Source organism: Kogia breviceps, chromosome 5, assembly GCF_026419965.1.
Source record: "Kogia breviceps isolate mKogBre1 chromosome 5, mKogBre1 haplotype 1, whole genome shotgun sequence".
Classification (NCBI taxonomy): Eukaryota; Metazoa; Chordata; class Mammalia; order Artiodactyla; family Physeteridae; genus Kogia; species Kogia breviceps.
This window is the reverse complement of record NC_081314.1, coordinates 84,950,004-84,973,116: the sequence shown is the minus strand read 5'-3', so window position 1 is coordinate 84,973,116 and position 23,113 is coordinate 84,950,004. Positions and strand designations below refer to the sequence as shown.

The 23,113-nt window shown below is 44.0% G+C and overlaps 1 protein-coding gene across 5 annotated transcripts in view; it reads left to right on the top strand.

Moving 5' to 3' along the window:
• The first annotated feature begins 6,163 nt into the window (after positions 1-6,163).
• PLA1A (phospholipase A1 member A) overlaps positions 6,164-23,113 on the top strand; it is a 72,945-nt gene continuing 55,995 nt past the window's right edge. For 3 of the 5 annotated variants that reach the window (XR_010840764.1, XR_010840763.1, XR_010840765.1), the window contains exons 1-6: positions 6,235-6,512; positions 14,252-14,453; positions 16,453-16,630; positions 17,155-17,263; positions 18,320-18,421; positions 21,406-21,495. Coding sequence is in view for 2 of the 5 variants with exons in the window: in XM_059064742.2 (XP_058920725.1) it covers positions 6,440-6,512; positions 14,252-14,453; positions 16,453-16,630; positions 17,155-17,263; positions 18,320-18,421; positions 21,406-21,495 (754 nt within the window). In the remaining 3 variants the exon portion in view is untranslated. Of the gene's footprint in view, positions 6,513-14,251; positions 14,454-16,452; positions 16,631-17,154; positions 17,264-18,319; positions 18,422-21,405; positions 21,496-23,113 lie in introns of all 5 variants that reach the window. The other 2 variants (XM_059064742.2, XM_067034526.1) reach the window with 2 other exon arrangements.

The window sequence follows — 23,113 nt, the reverse complement described above, 5'->3', positions numbered from 1 at the left end:
AAAAAAAAAAAAAAATTCTGGAGCTTCCCTGGTGGCGCAGTGGTTGAGAGTCCGCCTGCTGATGCAGGGGACACGGGTTCGTGCCCTGGTGCGGAGTGGCTGGGCCCGTGAGCCATGGCTGCTGAGCCTGTGCATCCAGAGCCTGTGCTCCGCAATGGGAGAGGCCACAACAGTGAGAGAGGCTCACATAATGCAAAAAAAAAAAAAAAAAAAAAAAAAAAATTTAAAAAAAATAAAAATAAAAATAAAAAAAATTCTGGTGTGTATTTGTATATTTCAGAAAACAGATGTGTTTTAAATATTACAATTAGGACAGCAGATTCTTCAGCAGGACAATCAGAATTGCAGACTTTAGGGGTGGGGATTTACAATTTACAGAACATGGTAATAACCTTAGATTCAGGTGTCTTAAATTCAGGTGTACGAGAAGACTTCTTTGTAGAAATATTTTGAGGACAGTTTTTGAATAATAGAAAACAGTCAGTACATACATTTTTACACAAGATTCTTGAACAGAAGATTAAGATGGAGACTCTCGTGACTGTAATTTCCCACTTGATAAAAACTGACATTATAGTGCAGAATAGTGTGTGCTTTTCTGCAGCTGCAAGAGAAGAGGAAACCTCTTTTCCCGGTCTTTCTGGGGTTTCTTTTACCAATAGTCGGGAGAGCCTGAAGTTTTAAGGTGGAGAACTAGAATTCAGTTAGCACTGCCCAAACAGCAGAACTGAGATGCTTAAATGTTACAATATAGAAAAGGGAAGAAGAGTATTTTAACAAGTGGATTCTGAAGCATGACGTGTTTTACCTCTGTAACTGGTTTGGTGAATGGTCTGAATTTAGTGAGAAGCAAACACGGAATGATTTTCTTTTTCTCTAGTTACTGCCTTCATACATACTCCATTGAAGCTGCTTTTCCTGCCCTTCAGCGTTATCTTTTTGGTCTTGGGATGGGGGTGTGGTGGTGGGTATTAAAAACCCAATCCAGTCCATACCAGTCTCGTTTTTTGAAATTTCAGCTTTATTGAGGTATAAATGACATGTAAAATTGTAAGATATTTAAAGTATACATTTGTGGTGATTTAATATACATGGTGAAAGGTTTCCCTTCATCTAGTTAATTAACATATCCATCACCTCACATGTTTTATCTTTTTTTGGTGAGAACATTTAAGTTCTACTCTCTTAGCAAGTTTCAATTACACATTATAGTGTCATTAACTATAGTCACCATGGTTTACATCAGATCCTCAGACCTTATTCATCTTATAGCTGAAAGTTTGTACCCTTTTACCAACCTCTCTCTTTTTCCCTCACTACCACTGCTTCCCCCAACCAGCCCCTGGCAACCACTTTTCTACTCTGTTTCTATGAGTTTGACTTTTTTTTTTTAGATTCCACATATAAGTGATATCATGTAATATCTATCTTTCTCTGTGGCTTATTTCACTTAGCATAATTCCCTAAGGTCCATTGATGTTGTCACGAATGGCAGAATTTCTCCTAGAGGAATAATATTCCATTGTATTTATGTACTACATCTTCTTTATCCATTCATCAATTGACAGCCCCTTGAGTTGTTTCCATATCTTGGCTATCATGAATAATGCTGCAATAAACATGGGACATAGATATCTCTTTGTTACCCTGTTTTTATTTCCTTTGGATATATACCCAGAAGTAGGAATCCCAGTCCAGTTTGATCATTTCTAACACTTTAATGTCATGTCCTCCTTTCTCCCCAGCACAGTCAGTCCCGGGCCCAGAGGGCTTAGAGGAGAAATGGAGACATGGATGCCTCTTTCATTCCTTGCCTCCCTCTCTTGGGGTTCCCTGTCCCTCTCCAGTGTTGCCCTAGACCACCCTCACCAGTGGAGCCCTGACGGGAAAGGGTCAAGCCAGTTGTGTTCTGAGGGCTCCACTCAACCCAAGGGAAATTCATCCTTCCTGGTCACATCCACCCAGTGAGAGTGCAGGCTGCCCCACCTGCTGCTGTCTACATTTCCCCCGTCCCTCTCAAATAGGGACAGATCAGGAGGACAGATCAGGCAGATGCCACTGTCACCTTCATGTGGTCACCCTCACTCTCAGCTGGTAGCCCCCCCTCATTTGGCTTTGTTGCGAGGGTGAGGTAGAGCACCAACTTTCCTTGCCTTTCAGGAAGGGATGGGAAACCCCCCATAGAACTTATGATTCTTGTGATTTTTCCTTCAAACGGCTGATTTTCGGCTAGGGGAGGTGGGGAAGGGAGGTCTCCTAGAGCAGTTCTGCTGCCTCCTAGTAAGTCCCACTGGGATTTGTCTTTCCAGGGCCTTCCAGTCTCTTTAGAATGTAGTGGTGGAGGTGTGTGCGTGGAGGGGGAACGGGGTCCCGGCAGGGTAGCAGGGTGGAGACGTAGCATTTTTTATTTGCTAGTAGGACTTCAGCTGCAATTGGAGACAAGAGATAACGTCTTTTTAAGATCCTATTCTATTTGCTATGCAAATTCTCACTCTTCACAGCAGTCACAATTCAGAAAGAGATCAGACTTTCAGACTCCTTTTTCTCAAACCTCAAAACCTCCTCTCCAAACTTGACTCTCAATTGGCAGCTTTGCTTCCTATTTCTCTGAGAAAATAGAAGCCATCGAAAGAGAACAACCGTCACACCCATCCTCACCTCTGTCTCCACCTACCCGCACCTGGGCTCCTGGGCTCTGCCTTCTCTCCTGACTGTGAGTGCTGGGGTGTGTGTGTCTGTGTGTCTGTGTGTGTGTGTGTGTGTGTGTGTGTGTGTGTGTGTGTGTGTGTGTGAGAGAGAGAGAGAGAGAGAGAGAGAGAGAGAGAGAAAGAGAGAGAGAGAGAGAGACAGAGACAGAGGAGGGAGGACCAGAATGAACAGAGGAAAGAGACAAAAGACTTAATTATATGCATAATGTTAGAGTAAATTTAAAAGAGGACCTGAATGACAGTATGAACTTGTCATGCTAATCAAGTTAATGTCTGTGTTCTGAAAAACAGAATACGTCATGAGTAACATTACAGGGATTAATGGTATTTTTTGACCTGCTAAATGATAGTACTTCATTTGCTTTCTTTGGTCCCTAAGATTGCTAGATGTTACTAGAAGTCTTGGCAATATATACGTTTTTAAGATCTGCATTGGCCTCATCTGCCCTTCTCCAAGCTTCTTCAACCACACATTCTCCATTTCCTCTTCTGTCTCCACCTCTCCAGGGAGAGTAAATGTGCATCTTTTTAAAACAGCCAGAGCTACTGGGGGTGGTGAGGGAGGGAATGGAGACTCTGATGATTTCACAGTCAACCATCCCAGTGGATCTGCTCCTCAAGGAATGGGGTCTGGTTAAGGACCCAGGGGTCATCCAGGCATGGCAGAGAGGGCAGCCTTGCCATCATTTTCTCATCCCTGGGGTTTGGGTTTGGGGATATTGACACCTAGGGAGTTGGTGAGACTCTGTCCTTTGGGGAAGGAAAGACAAGAGGAGGAAGAAAGGCAGTCAGGCGGTTTACTAGAGCTTGTTAACAGGTGTAGAACTGGGGCTCAGAGAAGCTGCCATCCATTTGAAGTCACACGGCTGGGATGAGATGGAGGAGCTGGAGTTTAAACCCAGGTCTGCTTGTCTCCAATCCTACCACACTCTAACTGTTGGCTATAATTAGAAAATGTTTCCTTAGGCCAAGCCAAAATGAAACCCAGCAGTGAGATGGTGCCGTCAGCAGCCTGTGGCCTCTCTCCACCTTCCCACAACTATGAGGTGACGTCAAAAGGAAGGATGGTTGTAGGTTTGAGATGCACGTTGGGCTCAGGGGTAGGAGTGGGCAGAGCTGAGCCCAGCTAAACCCATGGAATGGGCAGATGGGTCACTTCCAGCCAGTTTCTTCCACCACTTAGAAGGCACAGCCCAGGGGACCCCCGGGGTGTCCTCTCCCTTCGACCTTCTCGTGGAATCGCCCTACAGTACTGCACACCCAGCAACAAGCTCTCAAGGTTCACAAGTCATTTTACTCTAAAGTTAGGAGATCTCAGGGAACAAAAACTAAACCATAGAATTGGGTATCAAACTGTCATTTAAAAGCTGCAATTTTCAGTCTTTCTCAAAATTAGGCAAGTAAAGCCATCTGACTCCACTTCACCATGAGGGCCTCGATGCAATCTTGGGATCAGGCTCCTTCCCACAGCCCTCTCTAAATGTGCACACCATACCAGAGGTACCATGCCTTTCCTTAGCAAAGATTGAGCACTGGCTGTGTGGCAGGCACTGCGTTAGGCGCTGGGGACACCTCACTGAACAAAGGAGACCAGAATTTTGCCCTCCAGAGGCTGACATTCTCCCTGGGGGAGACAGACCATATACACTGATTATAAGCTGGTGTTCCCTACCAGTGTCTCCCGTAGAAAGATCTCTATCCTCACCTTCTAAAACACGTCACCTCACTTTCCAGGAGGACCCCGCTTTCTTGGCCCCCTGAAGCAGTGCTCCCCAGGTCTCTGGCCTCTGTGAGCTTTAGTTTCCTCACTGGTGAAATGGAGATGGCTGTGGTTAGAATTAACAGAATTAACAGAAGACTAGTGGCTCTGGCGTGCATACAGTCATCTGCGGAGCCTGCTAGAACTGCAGAGTCTGGGACCCAACCGCAAGGAGTCTCATTCAGTATGTCTGGGTTGGGCCCAGTGGTCTGCCCCTCCGTCCCCTGGATGATTCTGAGGCAGGTGGTCCTGCCCAGGACCACTCCAGCCCCATGTCAGCACAGGGAACACTGTGCTGGAAAAGCTGGAATGACTGGCCTGACGCCCCAGCTCTGGGTGTGATGGAGTGGCCAGGAGAATGCAGTCCTCAGTCTCCTGCTGTGAGGAGCCTAACTGACTGATGGTCCTGGTTGCTGCCCTTCTGGATCTACCCTCGCCTTTGTGCTGAGACTGTCCCCAGCTAGTGACTGAGCAGGGTAAGGCTGCTAATTACAGCTCATTTTCATAAGAGACTTCAGCTTGAGGCTTCCCCGCTGCCTTGGCCACGACATTCCAGGAACTGTTCTGGGACTTCCTGGGCAATCCTCTTTCCTTCTCCCTGTCCTGTGCAGGTGTCAGCCCTGCAGCAGGGTCTAAAGGGTCTCCCCACTGTCTTCAGCTCCCCTTTTTATTCGTCACAGGTCTTATCCCTGATAAATCTCTTGCACGTCTAGTCCCATCCTGGCTTCTTTTCTCTGAGGACCTGGACCTCTACACCTGGCTTGGTCTCTGACATCAGAACAGCCTTTAATAGTGCCCTTCCTGGTGGCAACAGCACCTGATCAGTGGCATCATGTGCAGGAGGGGAAGCGAGGGCTGGCCTCTCCAAAATCATTTTATCCCTGTCTTGGGCAGGTCTGGCACAGCTTGGCACAGTGGTTGGTGCCACCTGTTGGCACAGTGGTTCAGAGCATGGTCTCGGGAGCTAGGTTGTCCTGCTTCAAATCCCAGCTCTGCATGAGCTTGTGCAAGGTACTTAACCCCTCTATACCCTGAAGCTGTATGTAGATAGTACTCCCCTCACAGAGCTATGGTCCAGAAAGTTCCATACTGCCCTGTTGGCGGGTTCTCTGCCTCACAACAATGTGCTGCAATTAAGGAGAGCTGGGCAAGTACGGTGACTCCCCCTTCCCCTGACCCATCTAGAACTAGCACTCTGTGGTTTCTAACACTCCTTTGGGTGAAGAGGCCATGCGGTATACTGGAAACACCCTGGTTCCAGGCCAGCTCTGCCACTTCCCACAGAAGGGTCTCCATAGGTCATTTTCGTTCTCTATTTCTTTGTTTCTCATCAGTGAATTCAAGACACTGAATGACTCTTCTTAGAGGTTGGACTTCTAGCCCCAGGATTCTATCAAAGGATAGTACTCTCAGAGGCCAACTTCATCTTCTTTCGTGATTTCCGTTAAATGTACACTAAACATATTCATACATTGTTGGCTCAGCTCTGTGCTGGGTACTGGGGACTCAAAAATGAAAAGAGAAGTTCTTTGCCCTCAAGCTGTTCAGAGTTCTTCTAGGGGGCAAACACATCCACAGATGACTCCGGGACAATGTGGGTTTGTGATCCCCTGGAGATGAAAGACTTCTGCCTTGGTTTTTACTAACAATTTATAATGGGAAGTGGGAGAGGTACAGGAAATAGTTTCCTGATGATGTTTGGCTCAGAGAGGAAGGGCAATGTGTTTCAATGTCCCCTGCTTAAAAAAAAAGAAAAGAAAAAAAAGTATATTTCTTTTCACTGAGAAGAAGAAACAGAAAACTGGGGAAGTTAAACAAATAGGGAGAGATCTGTTACAGGTCATGAGGCCAGTTAATGATTAGTGAGACTCCAGTGGGTGTTCAGTGTTCAAAACTGTGAGTGCCTGGGTTGTGAGATCTCTTTGTCATTAGGGGTTGGCTTCACCCCAGCTCTGAGACTTCCAGCTCAACGATGGCCCCAGACCCCTGGGAGGGCTGCTTCTGGTCATGGGGGCTCCTTCTGTGGCTCAGTGTTGGAAGTACAGGTAAGTCGGCGGCTGGGGCCTTGGGTGAGACTTCTTTCTGTCAATAATTCTATTTTTTCAAGCCATCTATTTATGTAGCGCTAACCTTTGGAAGGTCCCCTAAAAGCCCTCTCCTGAGATGAATTTAAAAGAGGGAGAAAAAAATCTTCAATCATAATGGGAATGACAGCACTTTCTTAAGTCACAAAAATTGAACTTCCTCTAGTTGTTTTACTCATTTTTCTAAAATCTGCATTACTCCTTTTCACCTTGCACAAGCCAGGAAGAGTATAAAAAAGTAAAATGTGATTAATTCCAACACATGATTCATTTTCACCCTGTAAATATCCATTGTTCCAAGACCTATTTAATTTTAAAATTTAAAACTTCCAAACTAACAACAATTTTGTCATTGAGGTTGTTAGAGGTCCTTTCCAGTCTTGCCGACCCAGCTCAAGTTCAGGCTTGTCATCCCTCTTGGCAGTACTATGATAACTAGTCCTGTTCGCCACAGATAACCAATGACCTTTAGCACAGTTTCCCTCAGATGCCATTTGCGTGGTGCCTTTCCCGGTGAAAACCCCATCCACCACTCTCTCTTGCTTAATATAGCAAATCTAAACCCTCTTATGGCATAGGGCATCTCGGAAGAGTAAAACCCCCTCCTCTGACCAGCAGTGGCATCACCCTTGGAAAGCTCCCTTCCCTCTGTCCCCAGTAGCAGACTGCTTTTGTGTCAGGTCCACGAGACATTGAATTCTCATTCCCCAGCTTTAGGGTGTGTCATTCTCTCCTCCTGTAGTTGCTCACACTACCTTTTTGTTCATATCTGCTCTTCACGTCTTCCAAGAAGGCCTCCATGATTCATACTTCCCTTGCAACACCACAGGCCTCTGCTCACCCCTTCCCTGCATCAACGGTTGGCGTTGAAAAGGTGCTACTAAGCTTCATGTGTGCTTTCTCCTAACGCAATCATTTATTTGAGTGCATGTGTGTGTGGGGGTGTGTGTATGTAAAGTGACCATATATCTTGTTTTATGAAGTGGCTGTTTATACACTATATACTAGCTCTAAAAGGATTTATATCTTACACATTTTTGATAAATGTGACAAAAACTGCCCTGCAAAGAAGTTATAACTGTTGATTTGTACGTGAGCACGTCTGTTTTCCCACCCTCTCCAACAACACTTTGTATTATCAAATGTTTTTCATATTGTCAATCTCACAGAAAAAATAGTATTACACTGTTGTCTTAATTTTTATTTCTTATTGTGATTTGTGCTTCTGGTGTCTTGTTTAATCAATCTTCTTATAAAAAAAATCTTTCATATTTTCTTCTAAACTCTATGGGTTTAGATGAAGATCACCAGGGACAAATCTTGTGATCATGGGGTATTGTTTTTTTCCTACTCCTGTGGGGTATTTTTTAATATGATGTTGAATTTTATTTGCCAACATTTATTTTTATTTTTGTATATATTTATATTTATTATTTTGTACATTTGTTCATAAAGGAAATTTATCTATCTTTTTTTTTTCTTGTATTGCCCTTCTCTGGTCTTGACACTAAGATGATTATAACCACATAAAATAAGTTTCTGTTCTATGAAACAATTTTATATAAGATAAAGGTTACTTGTAATTTAGAGGTTTGGTGGAGTTCTCAAATAAAACCATCTGGCTCTAGCGTATTTTAGGGCCAGAGAAGACTCTTGATTACCAGTTTGATTTTTTCTTTTTTTGGTGCTAGTAGGTTTATTTGGATTTTTATTTCTTCTTGAGTTAGTTTCAGGAAATTATATTTTTCATTGCTTTTAAGTTTTCCAATGCATTTGTCTGGGAATTTTTAAGAATATCTTTTATACTTAATGTTCTGCAGTTTTACTATCTTCTGCCTATTTTTATAGATTTATTTCTTTTTTATCTTGCTCATTACCCTGAGTATAACTTGTGATTAAAGAACTCATATCTTTTTTCAGTTATGGAAAATTCTTAGCAATTACCTTTTCAAAATATTGTTTCTTCTCCCATTCTCTTCCTTTACGGAACAGCTACTAGTTAAATGTTGGAGCCTCTCCATCTATTGTCTATAGTTTTAAACTGCACTTTCATATTAAAAAGCTTCTTTTACTTCTTCTGTACTAGACATTATAGCATTGATTCCATTTTTATTTCCATGACTATCTTTTTCATTTCCATGACTATCTTTTTCATTCCCATTTTCTAATTTGCTTTTATATATCTTATCATTTATGTTCATTTTTATTTCATAATTTCTTATGCTCTGTCTTTATTTTTATCCTTGTATATGCTCAGCACCCTTATTTTAAAGCTTTGTCAAAGATTTTTAAAACTTTATTTCACCTGGAATGAATTCATGATCCACTTATTGGCTTCATCGACTATCTGTGTAAACATTTGATTTTGTATATATTTGTTTTCAAGCTTTTTAAAAAGTAAACTAGTTACTGAAGTACAACATACATACAGAAAGGTACACAGATTATTAATACACAAGTTAATGAATTTTCAGAATGATTTCAGCTGTGTAACCATCATTCAGATCAAGAAATAAAATGTTACCAGATTCTTAAATCCCATTCCCTGTACCCCATCTTACTCACTACTGCGCCAAAGATAACTCTTATCTTGACTTCTGACACAATAGATAAGTTTCATTTTAATTTTCAATAAAAAGTTTGTTTTCAGTCTCTCTCTTCATCTCTCTCTCTCCCCACCCGAGCCCCCATCTTTGCCCTCTCTCCTCCAGAAAGGTGCGTTGTCTCAGCTCCTGTGAGCGAGGTCTTGTCTTTCCATACTGTCTCCCTAAATAAAGCTATAGCCCCAGTGAAAAGTCAATAGCTGTTTTTGTTTGTATTGTTTTTGTTGTTAGCTTCCTTTCCTGAGTTGGGGAGCCCCTCTCCACCGCTGGCTACCACTGGTGGGTCTTCCACACCTGACTTGGAGCACTTTTGGCTCCCGCTTACCTCACAAAACTGAATTCTTACAACCACTGTCTTCTCTCAGACCTGGAACCCATCACCATTTTGCAATTCTATTCTTGTTGCTGTTTTGGAGATATTATTTTTATATTTGAGATTGTCTCTGTCTTTTTCTCTCTCTCTTTTGGATATTCATCTGTCACTACTCTTTGGCTAAAGTGGTGCTTGGAGGGATGGGGTATCTGAACATGATTCACTGTGCCACGTTCCATAGTCTTGAATGACGGACAGTTCAATCCTATCATCTGCAAATATTGGCAATTTTTTCTCCCCCTTTTCAAACCTTATAATTTTTATCCTATTTTATTGTCTTGTTTTACTAGCTAGGACTAGAACTTCCAGTCCAATATTTAATAGAAGCACTGATAGCAGACATTCTCATTTGTTCCCAGTTCTGAATGGAATGCTTCTAACATTTCACCAATAACTATAACCACTGCTATAGGCTTTGGGTAGGTACCCTTCCTTTCTTGTGTTAAGGAGTGTTGGGTACTGAATTTTATCGTGTGTTTTTTCCCTACGTTTATTGAGTTGAGCATATGGTTTTTTTCTTTAATTTGTTCATATGTGAATTACATTAATACATTTTCTAATGTTAAACCATCTTTTCATTTTGGGGATTAAACCCTGCTTGGTCATGATGTATACTTGTTATCCTTGAAGGATTTGACATTTTATCTAGGATTTTTATGTCTGTGTGTAATAGTGAAACTGGCCTTTAGTTTTCCTTTCTCCTTCTTTCCTTGTCCAGTTTTGACATTTTGGCTATTTTCATAGAATGAGTTTTGATTCTCTCTCCCCTTTTCTATTCTCCGAACAGTATGTGTAAGATAGGAATTGAAGGATTGTTAGAATTTCTCTGTGAAATCTGCCCTGATAGAGTTTTTTGATGAATAGATTTAAAACTACTGTTTCAATTCCTTTATACTACAGTTTTACATTTGATTTTCTGTTTTTTTCTTTCTTGACTAAGTTTTAGTAAGCTATAGTTTTCTAGGGGATTATCAATTTTCTAGGAAAATATCTATTTTTTAACTGTTGGATGGGTATGAACATGCTATTTTGTGGTTTAAAAAATCTACTGGGCTTACATCCCCTTTTAATTCTCTATTTTGTTTATTTGTGACTTCCCCCTTTTTTTCGTACTCTATCATCAAAAGTACATCTAGTTTTTTTTTTAAAGTACATCTAGTTTATTATTCTTTTCAAAGAACTACCTTTTGGTGTTTATTGTGTGTGGTAGGTTCTATTCTAGGCAGTAGAGTGAACAGAATGGATAAAAATCCCTTCCTTCTTTGAAAGTATCTTCTAATGTGGGGAAATTAATAAACAATACATTTAATAATAAACTGGTAAATAAAAAATCTTCATTAGGTGATGATTGCTGTAAAAATAAACAGATCAGGACAAAAAAAATTGAAAGAACAGAGGTGAGGCACATAGGCAGGTTGCAATTATACATAGAGGGTTAGGGACTTCCTTGGTGGTCCAGTGGCTAAGATTCCACACTTACAATGCAGGGGGCCTGGGTTCGATCCCTCGTCAGGGAACTAGATCCCACATGCCATAACTAAGACCCGGCGTAGCCAAATATATAATAAATAAATAGGGGGTTAGAGGAAAGAAGATGACATTTGACAAGCAAAGACTTAAAGGAGGAGAGGGAATTAGTCACGTGGATGTCCAGAGAAAGACACTTTGGACAGAAGGAATGGCTAGTGCAAAGACCCTCAGGTGGGAACCTGTCTAAAGACAGGAAGAGCTATAGGACGACAGTGGCTGGAACAGAGGAAGCAATAGTCAGACAGGCAAAGGGCTCCCCAAGGGGATGGTCTAAGATATTTAGGGCTTTCTTCCACTGTTAGGACTTTGGATTTTATTCTGAGTGAAATGCCTTGGTGGCTTTTGCACAGAGATGTGACATGATTTGATTTACTTTTCTACTACTGTGTTGCAAATAGACTGAAGGGGGACAAGAATGAAGGCAGGAAAAGCATTACAGGCTACATAATTTTGAGAAATGATGGTGACTTAAACCAAGGTGGTGCCAGTGTAGGTAGTGAGAATGGTTTAATTCTGAATATTGTGCTCTGAGGATTTACTCACCATTGTACGGGGGTGGCAGAAAACAAAGTGTCAAAGATTTCTCCAGGAAGGTCGGCCTGAGCAACTGCATGTACTGAGCAGCTACTGATGCTGTTCATATTCATTGTTTTATTTAATTTCAATTACTGCGTTTTTTTTATAAAAAGATTTAATTTTATTTATTTTTAGCTGCATTGGGTCTTCATTGCTGTGAGCGGGCTTTCTATAGTTGTGGGGAATGGGGGCTACTCTTTGTTGTGATGCACAGGCTTCTCATTGTGGTGGTTTCTCTTGCTGTGGAGCACGGGCTCTAGCCACGCGGGCTTCAGTAGTTGTGGCTCTTGGGCTCTAGAGAGCAGGCTCAGTAGCTGTGGTGCACGGGCTTAGTAGCTCCATGGCATGTGGGATCTTCCCGGACCAGGGCTCAAATCTGTGTCCCCTGCATTGGCTGGCAGATTTTTTTTTTTTTTAATCCACTGCGCCACCAGGGAAGTCCCTTAACTATTTCCTTTATATTTCTTTCCCTACATTTCATTTGGTGTTGCTATATTATTCTTTCTCAGCTTTCTGAGTTATAAGATTAATTTACCTAATCTGTGTCTTTCCCCATTTTCCCTTGATATTTACATTTATGGTTAAAGATATCAGCCTAGTACTGTTTTAGCTACTTTAACTCAAGTTTTGATATTGTATTGGTTTTACTGTTATTTAGTTTTTAATATTCTCTAGTCTCCATTGCGATTATTCTTTAACTCATTCATTACTTAAAAGGGAATTTTAAAATCTCCAAATGTGTCTCTAAATAACTTTTGTTACTGATTTCTAATTTTATTACATCTTATTTAGATAACGTTGTCTGGAATATATTGATTCTGTGATGCTTGTTGGGTCTTGCTCTGTGACATACTATGCTTATTTAAAAGGACTCTTAATTCTCTGTCTGATGGATGCAAACTTCCCTACATGACCAATAGAGCAAATGTATTCATGTATGTGGTTCAAGTCTCATGCTCAAGCAGAGTCCTTTCATCTTTTCTTCAAAAAGCTGGGGGAAGGCAGATGAAGTAGTCAAGCCAGGCATCGTTCTCTCTTGTGTTCCATGGGGGCTCAAGTTGCCACAGGCTGAGGAGCCTGGGGGCCTGCACAGTCATAGTGGGCTTCATTGCCGGGGTGTCCAAGACCTGGCTGCTCAGAAGGGAGATACAAGGGGGCTCGGGGACCAGGTCTGGGGCTTAGATGCAGAGGTGAGGAAACCGCTGTCAGCACTCTCTAAGGGTGCGGTTCCCACAATCTGCTCACAGTGCCACAGCCCAGCGCACCCCAGATCCACTTGCTTGTTGTACATGTGCTCCTCCGTTACCTCTGAAGGCAGATAACCATTCCAGAAACCTGAAATAGCTGTCTTCCTCGTGAAGAGCCCTGCACAAATCAGTCTGCAATCTGGACCTGTCTTCTGACTCGGCAGATAGTTTTGTCCCATGGCAGGAATGTGAGGTAGCTGCTAACAGCACCAGGACTTCGGGGCTGGGGGGGCCAGTGCGACAGTGTGTGCCCTGCTGCTCCTGCCGGCCTCTTTCTGTAAGAGCAACTGGGTGTCAGGTGCCCCCCCTCTTTATCACCGGCGTGAGGGTGGACTGTTGGGTATTGAAGATAGGCCAGATTTTTAGCTCCCTGGGAAGCAGGAGTTTCATGCTGCTGTTTCGGTTCAGTATTGTAGAAGGCCTTTCAGTGACCTTGACCATAAAATATCCCGTTTAAACGTACCTGTTGGAAGGCACTATAGAATACATACAGCTCATTAAGGGTCCTCTCTACCATCTGGCTGGGCAGCCATGTGCTGGGCGCTGGAAGGCTCTGGAGTGGCTCTGGACTGCTCTTAAGGAAAAGAAGTGATGAGGCTGGAGGGGGGAGTTTGAAACCCTCTGGAATGGGCCTAGTCCCCAGGGCAACTGCTCATTTCATAGCCCAGAAAACTGTATTATTTAGTTAGGACTGCTGTAACAAAATGCCAGAGACTGGGTGGCTTAAACAACAGAAGTTTATCACCTCCGAGCTCTGGAGGCTGAAGTCTGAGATTAACGTGGCAGTAGGGTTTGTTCCTTCTGAGGGCTGTGAGTGAAGGAGCCATTCCAGGCCTCTCTCTTTAGCTTGTAGATGGCTGTCTACTCCATGTGTCTTCACATCATCTTTCTTCTCTATGACCAAATTGCCTCTTCCTATTAGGACACCAGTCATATTGAATAAGGGTCCACCCTAATGGCTTCATTTCAATGTAATTACCTCTATAGGGACCCTGTCTCCAAATATAGTCACATTCTGAGGTATTAGTGGTTAGGACTTCAACACATGAATTTATGCAGGGGTGGGGGGACTCAGTTTAGCCCATGACAATATCCATTTCACCATGGCCTTTAATCTTCTCTAGCTGAGCAATATTCATATTCTTCTCTGGTATTTTATCTTTATACATGAAAAATATACACAGATTTTGCTTACAGAAGTGATGCCTTTAATAAATGAGTCTGATTATTACACTTGCTGATTTATGATGAATGCCTATAAGCCCCTGTTTCTCTCTTCCTTTCAAGAACAACTTTTTTCCTTTTAAGAACAGATGACCTCACTTTGGATGTTTCTTGGTTTTTTGTTTGTTTGTTTGTTTTTTCCTCTAGGAGATGCACCTCCTACCCCACAGACAAAGTGCACTGACTTCCAGAATGCTAATATTCTCCAAGGCACCAATCTCAAAGCCCAGTTTCTCCTCTTCACCCCTTCTGATCCTCGCTGTGGGCAGCTCGTGGAAGAAAGTAGTGACATCAGGAACTCGGGGTTCAATGCCACTCTGGGAACCAAGCTAATTATCCATGGATTCAGGTGGGAGCCAACCAACCAATAGGATCAGCTCAGCTAAGAGCTAGAAAGTGATCATAATGCCATAGGAAGTTAGTGGGGAGCAAAAGGAGAAATGGATGTACTGCCTGTCACAGGTCTCATTGCTCACCTCCTGCTAACTTTGAAGATGTCTCATAGCAGCCTGAACACACATCGTGTGGTTCTTTCTTGTCGGTCACATATGTTACCCCTCTGCTATCTGTAAATATGTGTGACCCTGGACACTCTCTCCAACTGTAAATATGTGTGACTCTGGGCAAGTCACTTTAGCACATGGAGCCTCGGTTTCCATATTTGAATAAAAGGGAAGTTGTAGAGATGGTCTCAGTGATCCTTTCCTCCCTGAAGTGTGGGTTGCATGATTCATCTCAGCCAGTGAGGTTGTAGGCTTTGTGCAATCACTCAGGGGTAACATCGTGGTGTTTTTTTTTTTTTTTTTTTTGCGTTACGCGGGCTTCTTGCTGTTGTGGCCTCTCCCGTTGCGGAGCACAGGCTCCGGACGCGCAGGCTCAGCGGCCATGGCTCACGGGCCCAGCCGCTCCGCGGCACGTGGGATCCTCCCGGACCGGGGCACGAACCCGTGTCCCCTGCATCGGCAGGCGGACCCTCAACTACTGCGCCACTAGGGAAGCCCCATCGTGGTGTTTTTAATCCAGGGTTTTATCTCCTCTTCTTCTCTTCTTCCTGGGTTTCATGACCTAAGAAACTTCCACTTCCATCACTCCCAGAGGTTAGGGTTTCTCAGGCGCTACACACTTCTTCAACTTCTTTGAGGCCCTGCAGGCCAAATTTTGTTGTAATGCATACTCTCTGAGTCCCAATTTAATCACCACCCTTCCTTCCAACATCTTCTCTCCAAAGCCCACTGAGAATGCCGGAAACAGAAAAAAAGTGGCTGAGAGGAGAGAGGGAGAGAACATGGTGAAAGAGGAGCACGGTGGAGCAGCTGGAGTTGGGGGGGGGCCGAGGAAGAGGTGCGCAGTGGGGCACTGAGCAACGGGCCACCATTTCCTCATCTCTGGGCTCTCTGTGCCTCTCCAGTCCCTCACTCCATCTCCCAGCCACACCCTCCCTCAGGCATCCCTTCTCTCTCTTGTGCTGAAGTCTCTTCTCCGGCAAATCTTGCATTCAGCCACTACCCAAGGCTGAGTGTGTGCCCTCAACCCAGAGATGGCTAATGGAGCTGAAGAGCTCAGCAGCCTTACTATGCTGCCCTCTCCCAGATGCCCCAAAGCCACGTTCCCTGGCATACACCCAGTCTGGGCTCCCCTGTCCACGCGAGCAAGCTCTGGGCCATTGAGAAAACTTCTTCCCCATTCCCAATCTCTTGGGAAAGCTCTCTGAAATTTTTCCTATTCTTCTTCTTTTCCTAGAAAAGTCCTATTACACTCTAAGTTCCAGAAGGATAAGGAATATATCTTATTTTTCTTTATTTCTCACAAAGCACCTAGCATACTGCCTGGCCCATTTGTTGAATGAAGGAAAGAGTGAATGAATGAATGAGTAAATGAAAACATCCTCAAGGAAAGTGCCTATACTATAGAATGAGAATTAAGATTGCAAATCTTAACTCTAACACACAAAGCTATCTTTTCTTTCCCATGAGTAACACAAGCAGGGTCAGTGCAGTGGTTTGTGTGGTCTGTGCATTACACAAAGGTACCTGACTGAGGGCGGGGGGGCTGAACTCTGACCTGAGCTCTGAGCCCTGGCCTCAGGCTACATCCACCTAGAACAAAGGTACTCTTTTATAATTTACACACGGGCTCCACAGGTGCAGTCAGGAGCCCTGCTAACTTTGAGAGTATGTCCTCCTTATGCTCAAAGTGTTGTAGGATTTACTGCCCATACCCCCCACCCTGCTTACTTGTGACTTTTTCTCTGGGTTTGTTCTATGTATAGAAATGCCATTGTAATTTCCATGACAATGGATGCTGGCTGGGAAGATAATTTTCCTATCCTTTCTTGGCCCCCAATCTAGGGCTTTAGGAACAAAGCCTTCCTGGATTGATAAATTCATCAGTACCCTTCTGCAGGCAACAGATGCTAACGTGATCGCTGTGGACTGGGTTTATGGCTCTACAGGTGTCTACTTCTCAGCCGTGGAAAATGTGGTTAAGCTGGGACTCGAGATCTCCCGTTTCCTCAGTAAACTCCTGGTAGGTGTAGAAGAGCTTAGGGTGAGTTCTGGCTGCTTACGGGGGGAGAAAGGGATCCGAAAGAAAGAAATGACATATGAGAAGGAGCTTCAGGTGGAAGCAGAGCCACCCAGTAGTCTGTGGATCTTCGGTTCAAATCTAAACCTAGCCGCTTACAGTGCTGACCTTGGGCAGGTTTTTGAACCTCTCTGAGCCTCCCCCTGCTCCTCTGTAAAACATGCCACTGCATGTTACATCAGGGTGCCAACGGCTAACTGTTCTAGGTCCTCAGGAGGAAATGGCCATGGTCATGCCTCACATACTTTGGACACCAAAGGGAAAGTGAGTGGGTTGTCAAGGTGGGGAGCCCAGGGAGAGGGCAAGTGATTAACAGAGTGAGATTCTGCACTTTTTCCCAAAGCATATGTGGCTGGTGTGTCATGCCCAACACCTTCTGCTTCTGATGCCTCAGGGAAAAGTGTTACCCTTGTAAGGCCAGGGGCTGCTGTGACACAAATGTAACTCACTGTAAATGCCCGTTCTAGGTGCTGGGTGTGTCAAAGTCCTCAATCCACATCATTGGTGTCAGCCTGGGGGCCCACGTGGGGGGCATGGTAGGTCATTTCTACAAAGGCCAGCTGGGACAGATCACAGGTAACATTCTTCCCTGCCCATCCTCTCAGGTTTAGAGAGAGAGAGAGAGAGAGAGAGCTAGAGAGAGATCATGACCTGGAAGAGCCTTTGCTAAGGCAGGCAGAGGGAAGTGTTGGGCCTTTGTTCTTATGATCAAGTCATCGATCACCACTGAAATTTACTTGTTGTGGCCCTTTTGGATAAAATACTATTGTGTTGTTATTGCATGATCTCTAATGTCAGTGTTACAGGCCATGTATTTCTTTCTGAGCCTCAGTTTCTACACCTGTGAAGTGGGTTGTAATAGCTCATATATCCTTGGCCCACTATGGAAATCACCTGTAGACAGTGTCGCTAAATATTTGCAAAAGGCTGGGAATTTTATGCTTCAGGAGCTACCCTCAGTCAATAAGGGACCAGAGCTGTGTGGTAAATACCCTGGCTTCCTGGCACTTCATTGAGACAATTCTGAGTCATGATCTACAGAGTCCTTCAGAGGGACGCCAGTGGGATGAGACCCAAAGAGATAATCTATTCATTAAAATTTGCTTTTGTTCTCTGACTTGTTTTTCCACTCCCTCACTACGCTTTCTGTGATTTTCTCCCAAATAAGCTACTTGCACTTTAAATCCTTGTCTCACAGTCTGCTTTTTGGGAGGAAGAGGAAAAGGGATCCAAGCTAAGGCCTGGGGAGAGTCATATTTACTTTGCTCTGTTGTCGTAAGGACTAGAAAGTGTGAGAGTGCCCAGCACAAGGCCTGGCACATAGTAACTACTCAAAAAATTATAGCCATTGTTATTACTACCCGGGGATTAATATTACTGACATTAATCCTTGCCAAATGGTTGGTGTTAGCAAGCACATTTCAGAGCCAGAGAAACTGGGTCATTGAGAGGTTAGAGACAACAGAGTAGAGCTTCCTGGGAAAGGTGGTCCCGAGCTAGTTCTCTCGCCCTTGGGTCCTTGTTGAGGGACTCTGATCCGAACCGGAAGGGTTGCCCGTGTAGGTGTGCGGTGGGTCCACGAGGCTTCCTGTGGCTGATACGAAAGGGTCCCTGACATGTCTGTCCTTGCAGGCCTGGACCCTGCTGGACCGGAGTACACAAGAGCCAGCCTGGAGGAGCGCCTGGACCCTGGAGACGCCCTCTTTGTGGAAGCCATCCACACAGACACTGACAGTGAGCTGGGGGTGGGGTGGGGAGGAAATGAGCACAGGGCAGAGGCCAGGAGGCTCGCATTTATCTGTGTGGCCCTGGGAGGAGACCCTTCCCCTCTAAGCTTCTGTTGCAGTGAGGAGTTTACCAGCATGATCTTGAAAGTCTCTTCCAGCTCTGTCATTCTCTGAAGACTGAGATGAATGATTTTATTTTTAGCCAGCAGCAGAAAGGAGGATTCTCATTTGTGGACCAAAACTGTTTGGTCATGAGTCTCACTCTGATTCAACACTAAGCTTTGCTTGAGGTAGTACTCAGAGGGCACTTCTGCCTGGGAAAGTCTTGGCTGCTTTTTCAGGGTGAACATGCCTGGCCCCAGGAAATCGGGGCATTCCACTCCTGCAGCAGGTACTCAGACCTATCAGGACTTCCCTCCTCCCCAGAGGATAAGGCCAGCCCTCAGTCTAGTGAAGAATGAGAATTGCCCCCTCCAGTAATGACAGGCACAGTCAAGAACCCCCAGCTCTGAATCCATCATGGCCAAATTAAGCTCTTCTGACCAGCAGGCTCTCCTCCTCATTTCTACTTGACATCAAACACCCACAGAGTCTGGTGCCAGGCCCCATGCTCAGTGTGTTGGGTACAAGAAGAAATTACATTTGTCTCTGACCAGAAGAATTTGCAGTTCAACTGAGAGATGGCCATGTCTCATTCCATTTGGCTAGAAGCCTTCTTTTAGCATTCAAGACTCACGGATTTAGGATTCTGGAAGAAACTCATGCAATCATATTATTCAACCCTCTTTCCCACCTCCATTTCACAGATAGGAAACCAAAGCCCATAGCCCTCTGCTGAGCTATTAAGTTAATTAAACATGTCAATTGGGCTTCCCTGGTGGCGCAGTGGTTGAGAGTCCGCCTGCCAATGCAGGGGACACGGGTTCGTGCCCCGGTCCGGGAGGATCCCACGTGCCGCGGAGCGGCTGGGCCCGTGAGCCGTGGCCGCTGGGCCTGTGCGTCCGGAGCCTGTGCTCCGCAGCGGGAGAGGCCACAACGGTGAGAGGCCCGCGTACCACAAAAAAAAAAAAAAAAAAAAAAAAAACATGTCAATTAACAAGGTTAACGCCTTATATTCCTAAATTTGCTAAATAGGTGGCTCATTGGTCCCTGTTTACCTGTGCTAGGCCCCTCAGTCCCCTTCAAAGTTGGAGCCACTTCCGAATGTGATTAAAAAAAAAAAGGCGTTCCATTTATTCAGTGGGTCTTTATGATCTATGTAGCAGGCACTGAGAATACTGCAATGCACAAGGCACCAAATAAGATCCCTGCGCACATGGAACTTACAAGCTAATTGTCAAGCATTCGTTCACTAACATGTTCAATAAATAAGTATTTGGCACTAACGTGTGCCAGGTACTGTGCTGGTGTTGGGGATAGAGCAGGAAAAAAGATGGGTAAAGGCCCTGCCGTGGTGGAGCTTACATACAAGTGAGCAGTCAAGATAATTCCACCCTGTGATTATAATAATGAGGGATATGGGAGAAGTGTGACTCAGCAGGGGGCTTGGGGTCTACTTCAAATAAGATTATTGAGGAAAATCGGGCCAAGGAGGTGATATTTGCGGTGAGACTTTGTGGATGAGAATGAGCCAGCACTGGAAAGAGCGGGGAGAACACTCTAGGGGGAGAGGACAGCCAAAACGAAAGCCTTGTGGGTGGGGGCAGGCAGAAGAGCCACGCGGTTAGAGCGCAGTGAGTGATGTGCTGAGAAAAGGGAGCAGGACCAGTCTGGACATGGCGAGGAGTTTAAATTTTATTCTATCATCAGTGAGGAGAGGGCGGCGATTTGGATTTCCTTAAAAGAATACTCTGGCTGGGCTTCCCTAGTGGCGCAGTGGTTGAGAATCTGCCTGGCCAATGCAGGGGACATGGGTTTGAGCCCTGGTCTGGGAAGATCCCACATGCCGCGGAGCGACTTGGCCCGTGAGCCACAACTACTGAGGCTGTGCGTCTGGAGCCTGTGCTCCGCAACAGTGAGAGGCCCGCGCACCGCGATGAAGAGTGGCCCCCGCTCGCCGCAACTAGAGAAATCCCTCGCACAGAAACGAAGACCTAGCACAGCCAAAAATAAATAAATAAGTAAATAAATTTATTTTTAAAAAAAAGAATACTCTGGCTGCTGGGCAGAGAATGGACTGCCAGTGAGCAGTAAGGGAAGGCTCACTGGAGGGTGTTTTCAGTGCTGGCTTGGGTGAAGGGGACAATAGAGGCATGGGTGAAGGTGGTGGCAGTAGAGACGGAGAGTAGAAAGACTCAAAATATATTTTGGAGGTAGAGCTGACCCTACAGATGATGGGCGAGGATGAATTCTAGGTCATCACTTAACCCCTGGATAGATGATGTTAAGCAAGTAATACGCGCTCAGCTGCTTACAACTGTGATAGATAATATGAAGAAGAAAATCAGGGTCTTTGGCAGCTGAATCTGACCGAGTCTGAGGGGTCAGATATAGTCACAATGATGAGATGCAGGCTACAGCCTCTCAAACTCATCTCTTTGTAGCCAGATTATATTTCTGCTCAGTCATGAAAACACAAAAATATGTGGGAGACTGGAAATGTGGTCCCACACACACATATCTGAACTATCACTTGAAACAAAATAGAAACTATTCAACAAGGAAATTTACCAAGCTTATTATAACATTTACTGATTCATAAAAACTTATATTAAGGGATATTTTTCTTGATTTTATTAGGCAAATATGAGTATCTTCTTATAAATTTATTCTTAGCTTCCTTTCAACACAGCAAAACCTGTTTAGAAAACCATCTGAGGGCTAGTTCTGTAGTCTACCAGCACTTAACAATGAAGTGGGCACCCATTCAGCACAGAGAGGGGGTGGGCCCCCAAGGTCAGACCTCAGGCTCTGCTGCCGGTGGACCCTGCTATGGGACCTGGAAAATAGGCCCCTGCAGTAAGAGGGTAATGGGGTTCTGCCTCCTTGCAGATTTGGGTATTCGGATTCCTGTTGGACATGTGGACTACTACGTCAACGGAGGCCAAGACCAACCCGGCTGTCCCACCTCCATTTATGCAGGTCAGAAAGCCAGAGAGAGTTGGTGTTTGGCTGCCCCAGAGACCGGAATTTACCAACAGGCTTCGTGTTGAGTCAGCCAGTATGGGCCACAGGGGGTCTTCCTTACAGTGTCCTTTGCTGTGTCCCATGAAGCTTACTCAGCACTTATTAAATGGATGTCTTTGAAGCCCAGGAATTCTAGGGGAGGAGTGCCTGAAATTAAAAGCTGCTCCGTATTTAGGCTCCCTCCCCACTTCTTAGGCCCTGCTGTGATCCAATGTCACTCAAGCCAATAACCTCTCTTCTTCCTGGGCCCCACTTTGTGGCAGAGTCCACAGTAGCTACATCCTCTGCAGAGCCTCATTGTGGCAGAAACAGACTGAAGTGCCCAAAGCTAGCTAGCTAAAGGAGCAATTCAGTGCATGACCATTTCCCCAAACGAACTAAATTTAAGTTCTCTACAATTGCTTTCAAGATAATCTTCTTGAATACATTCAGTGAATATACATTTCTTCTCTTCTAAATGTATTCTTCTGGAATGTTCTTTTTGGATATATTAATTGAATATATTTTTAGCATAATTTTAAATAATTTTAAATGTATCAAAAGCTAAGCGTTAAGAATTGTGTAGTCTTCTTATATTCTTATGAATATAGCCAACCTATCAACATTTCATGTGGGAATGTTTTGATTTCTGATTACTATGTTTTTAACCTTTTCCTGCTTTACCAAAATTTTAACATTTTAAGGATTCTTTTGACATCTGTGTTGAGTAACCACTAATCCAAACTTACCAACTTTACTGATTTTCCAAAAACATGTTTCTTTTAACAATTCATAAATTTTCAGCAATTCTGATCAGATGGGATGGTTTGATTTTAATGGCTTTTGAAAATTTCTTTGGCATTTTAATTGGCCACTTTTTTTTTCTTCATAACACAATCTGAGAAGGGTTTAGTTTGTGTCTCCCAGCTCCCTGTTGTAGCTAGAAGGAGGTTGGCCATAGACAGTATCCCAACTCTGGGGGAAAGGAAAGTCAGCAAGCAGCTCAGACTTGTTTCTGGTCCCAGAGAGGGGGTCCCAAGATGAAAGAAGAGTCTAAAGACCCTAAACCCTGGAGTTATGGCTCATTATAGACCTCTTAGCCCCAGCAAATTCATTCAGTGTTAATTATTACAAATTTTAAAATAGTCAACAAAAGGGGGAAAGTGGGGGTGGGTGGTGGTGGTGGTGGTGTGATGAACTGGGAGATTGGGATTGACATATATACACTAATATGTATAAAATAGGTAACTAATAAAAACCTGCTGTAAAAAAATAAAATAAAATAGTCAACAACAACAATAACCAGAAAACCAAGTGTCTGTTATATTGGGACATTTGGCAAATACAGTGTATCAGTCACTTGGTGAGGTGAACCTCAACACACTGGCTTTCTTTTCTTTTTTTTAGGTTGGTTCCAATTTTTATTATTCTTGTTAATAATAATACAATGAATGTGCTTACACACCAACCTTTCTTTTTTTTCTTAACATCTTTACTGGAGTATAATTGCTTTACAATGTTGTGTTAGTTTCTGCTGTATAAAAAAGTGAATCAGCTATATGTATACATATACCCCATATCCCCTCCTTCTTGC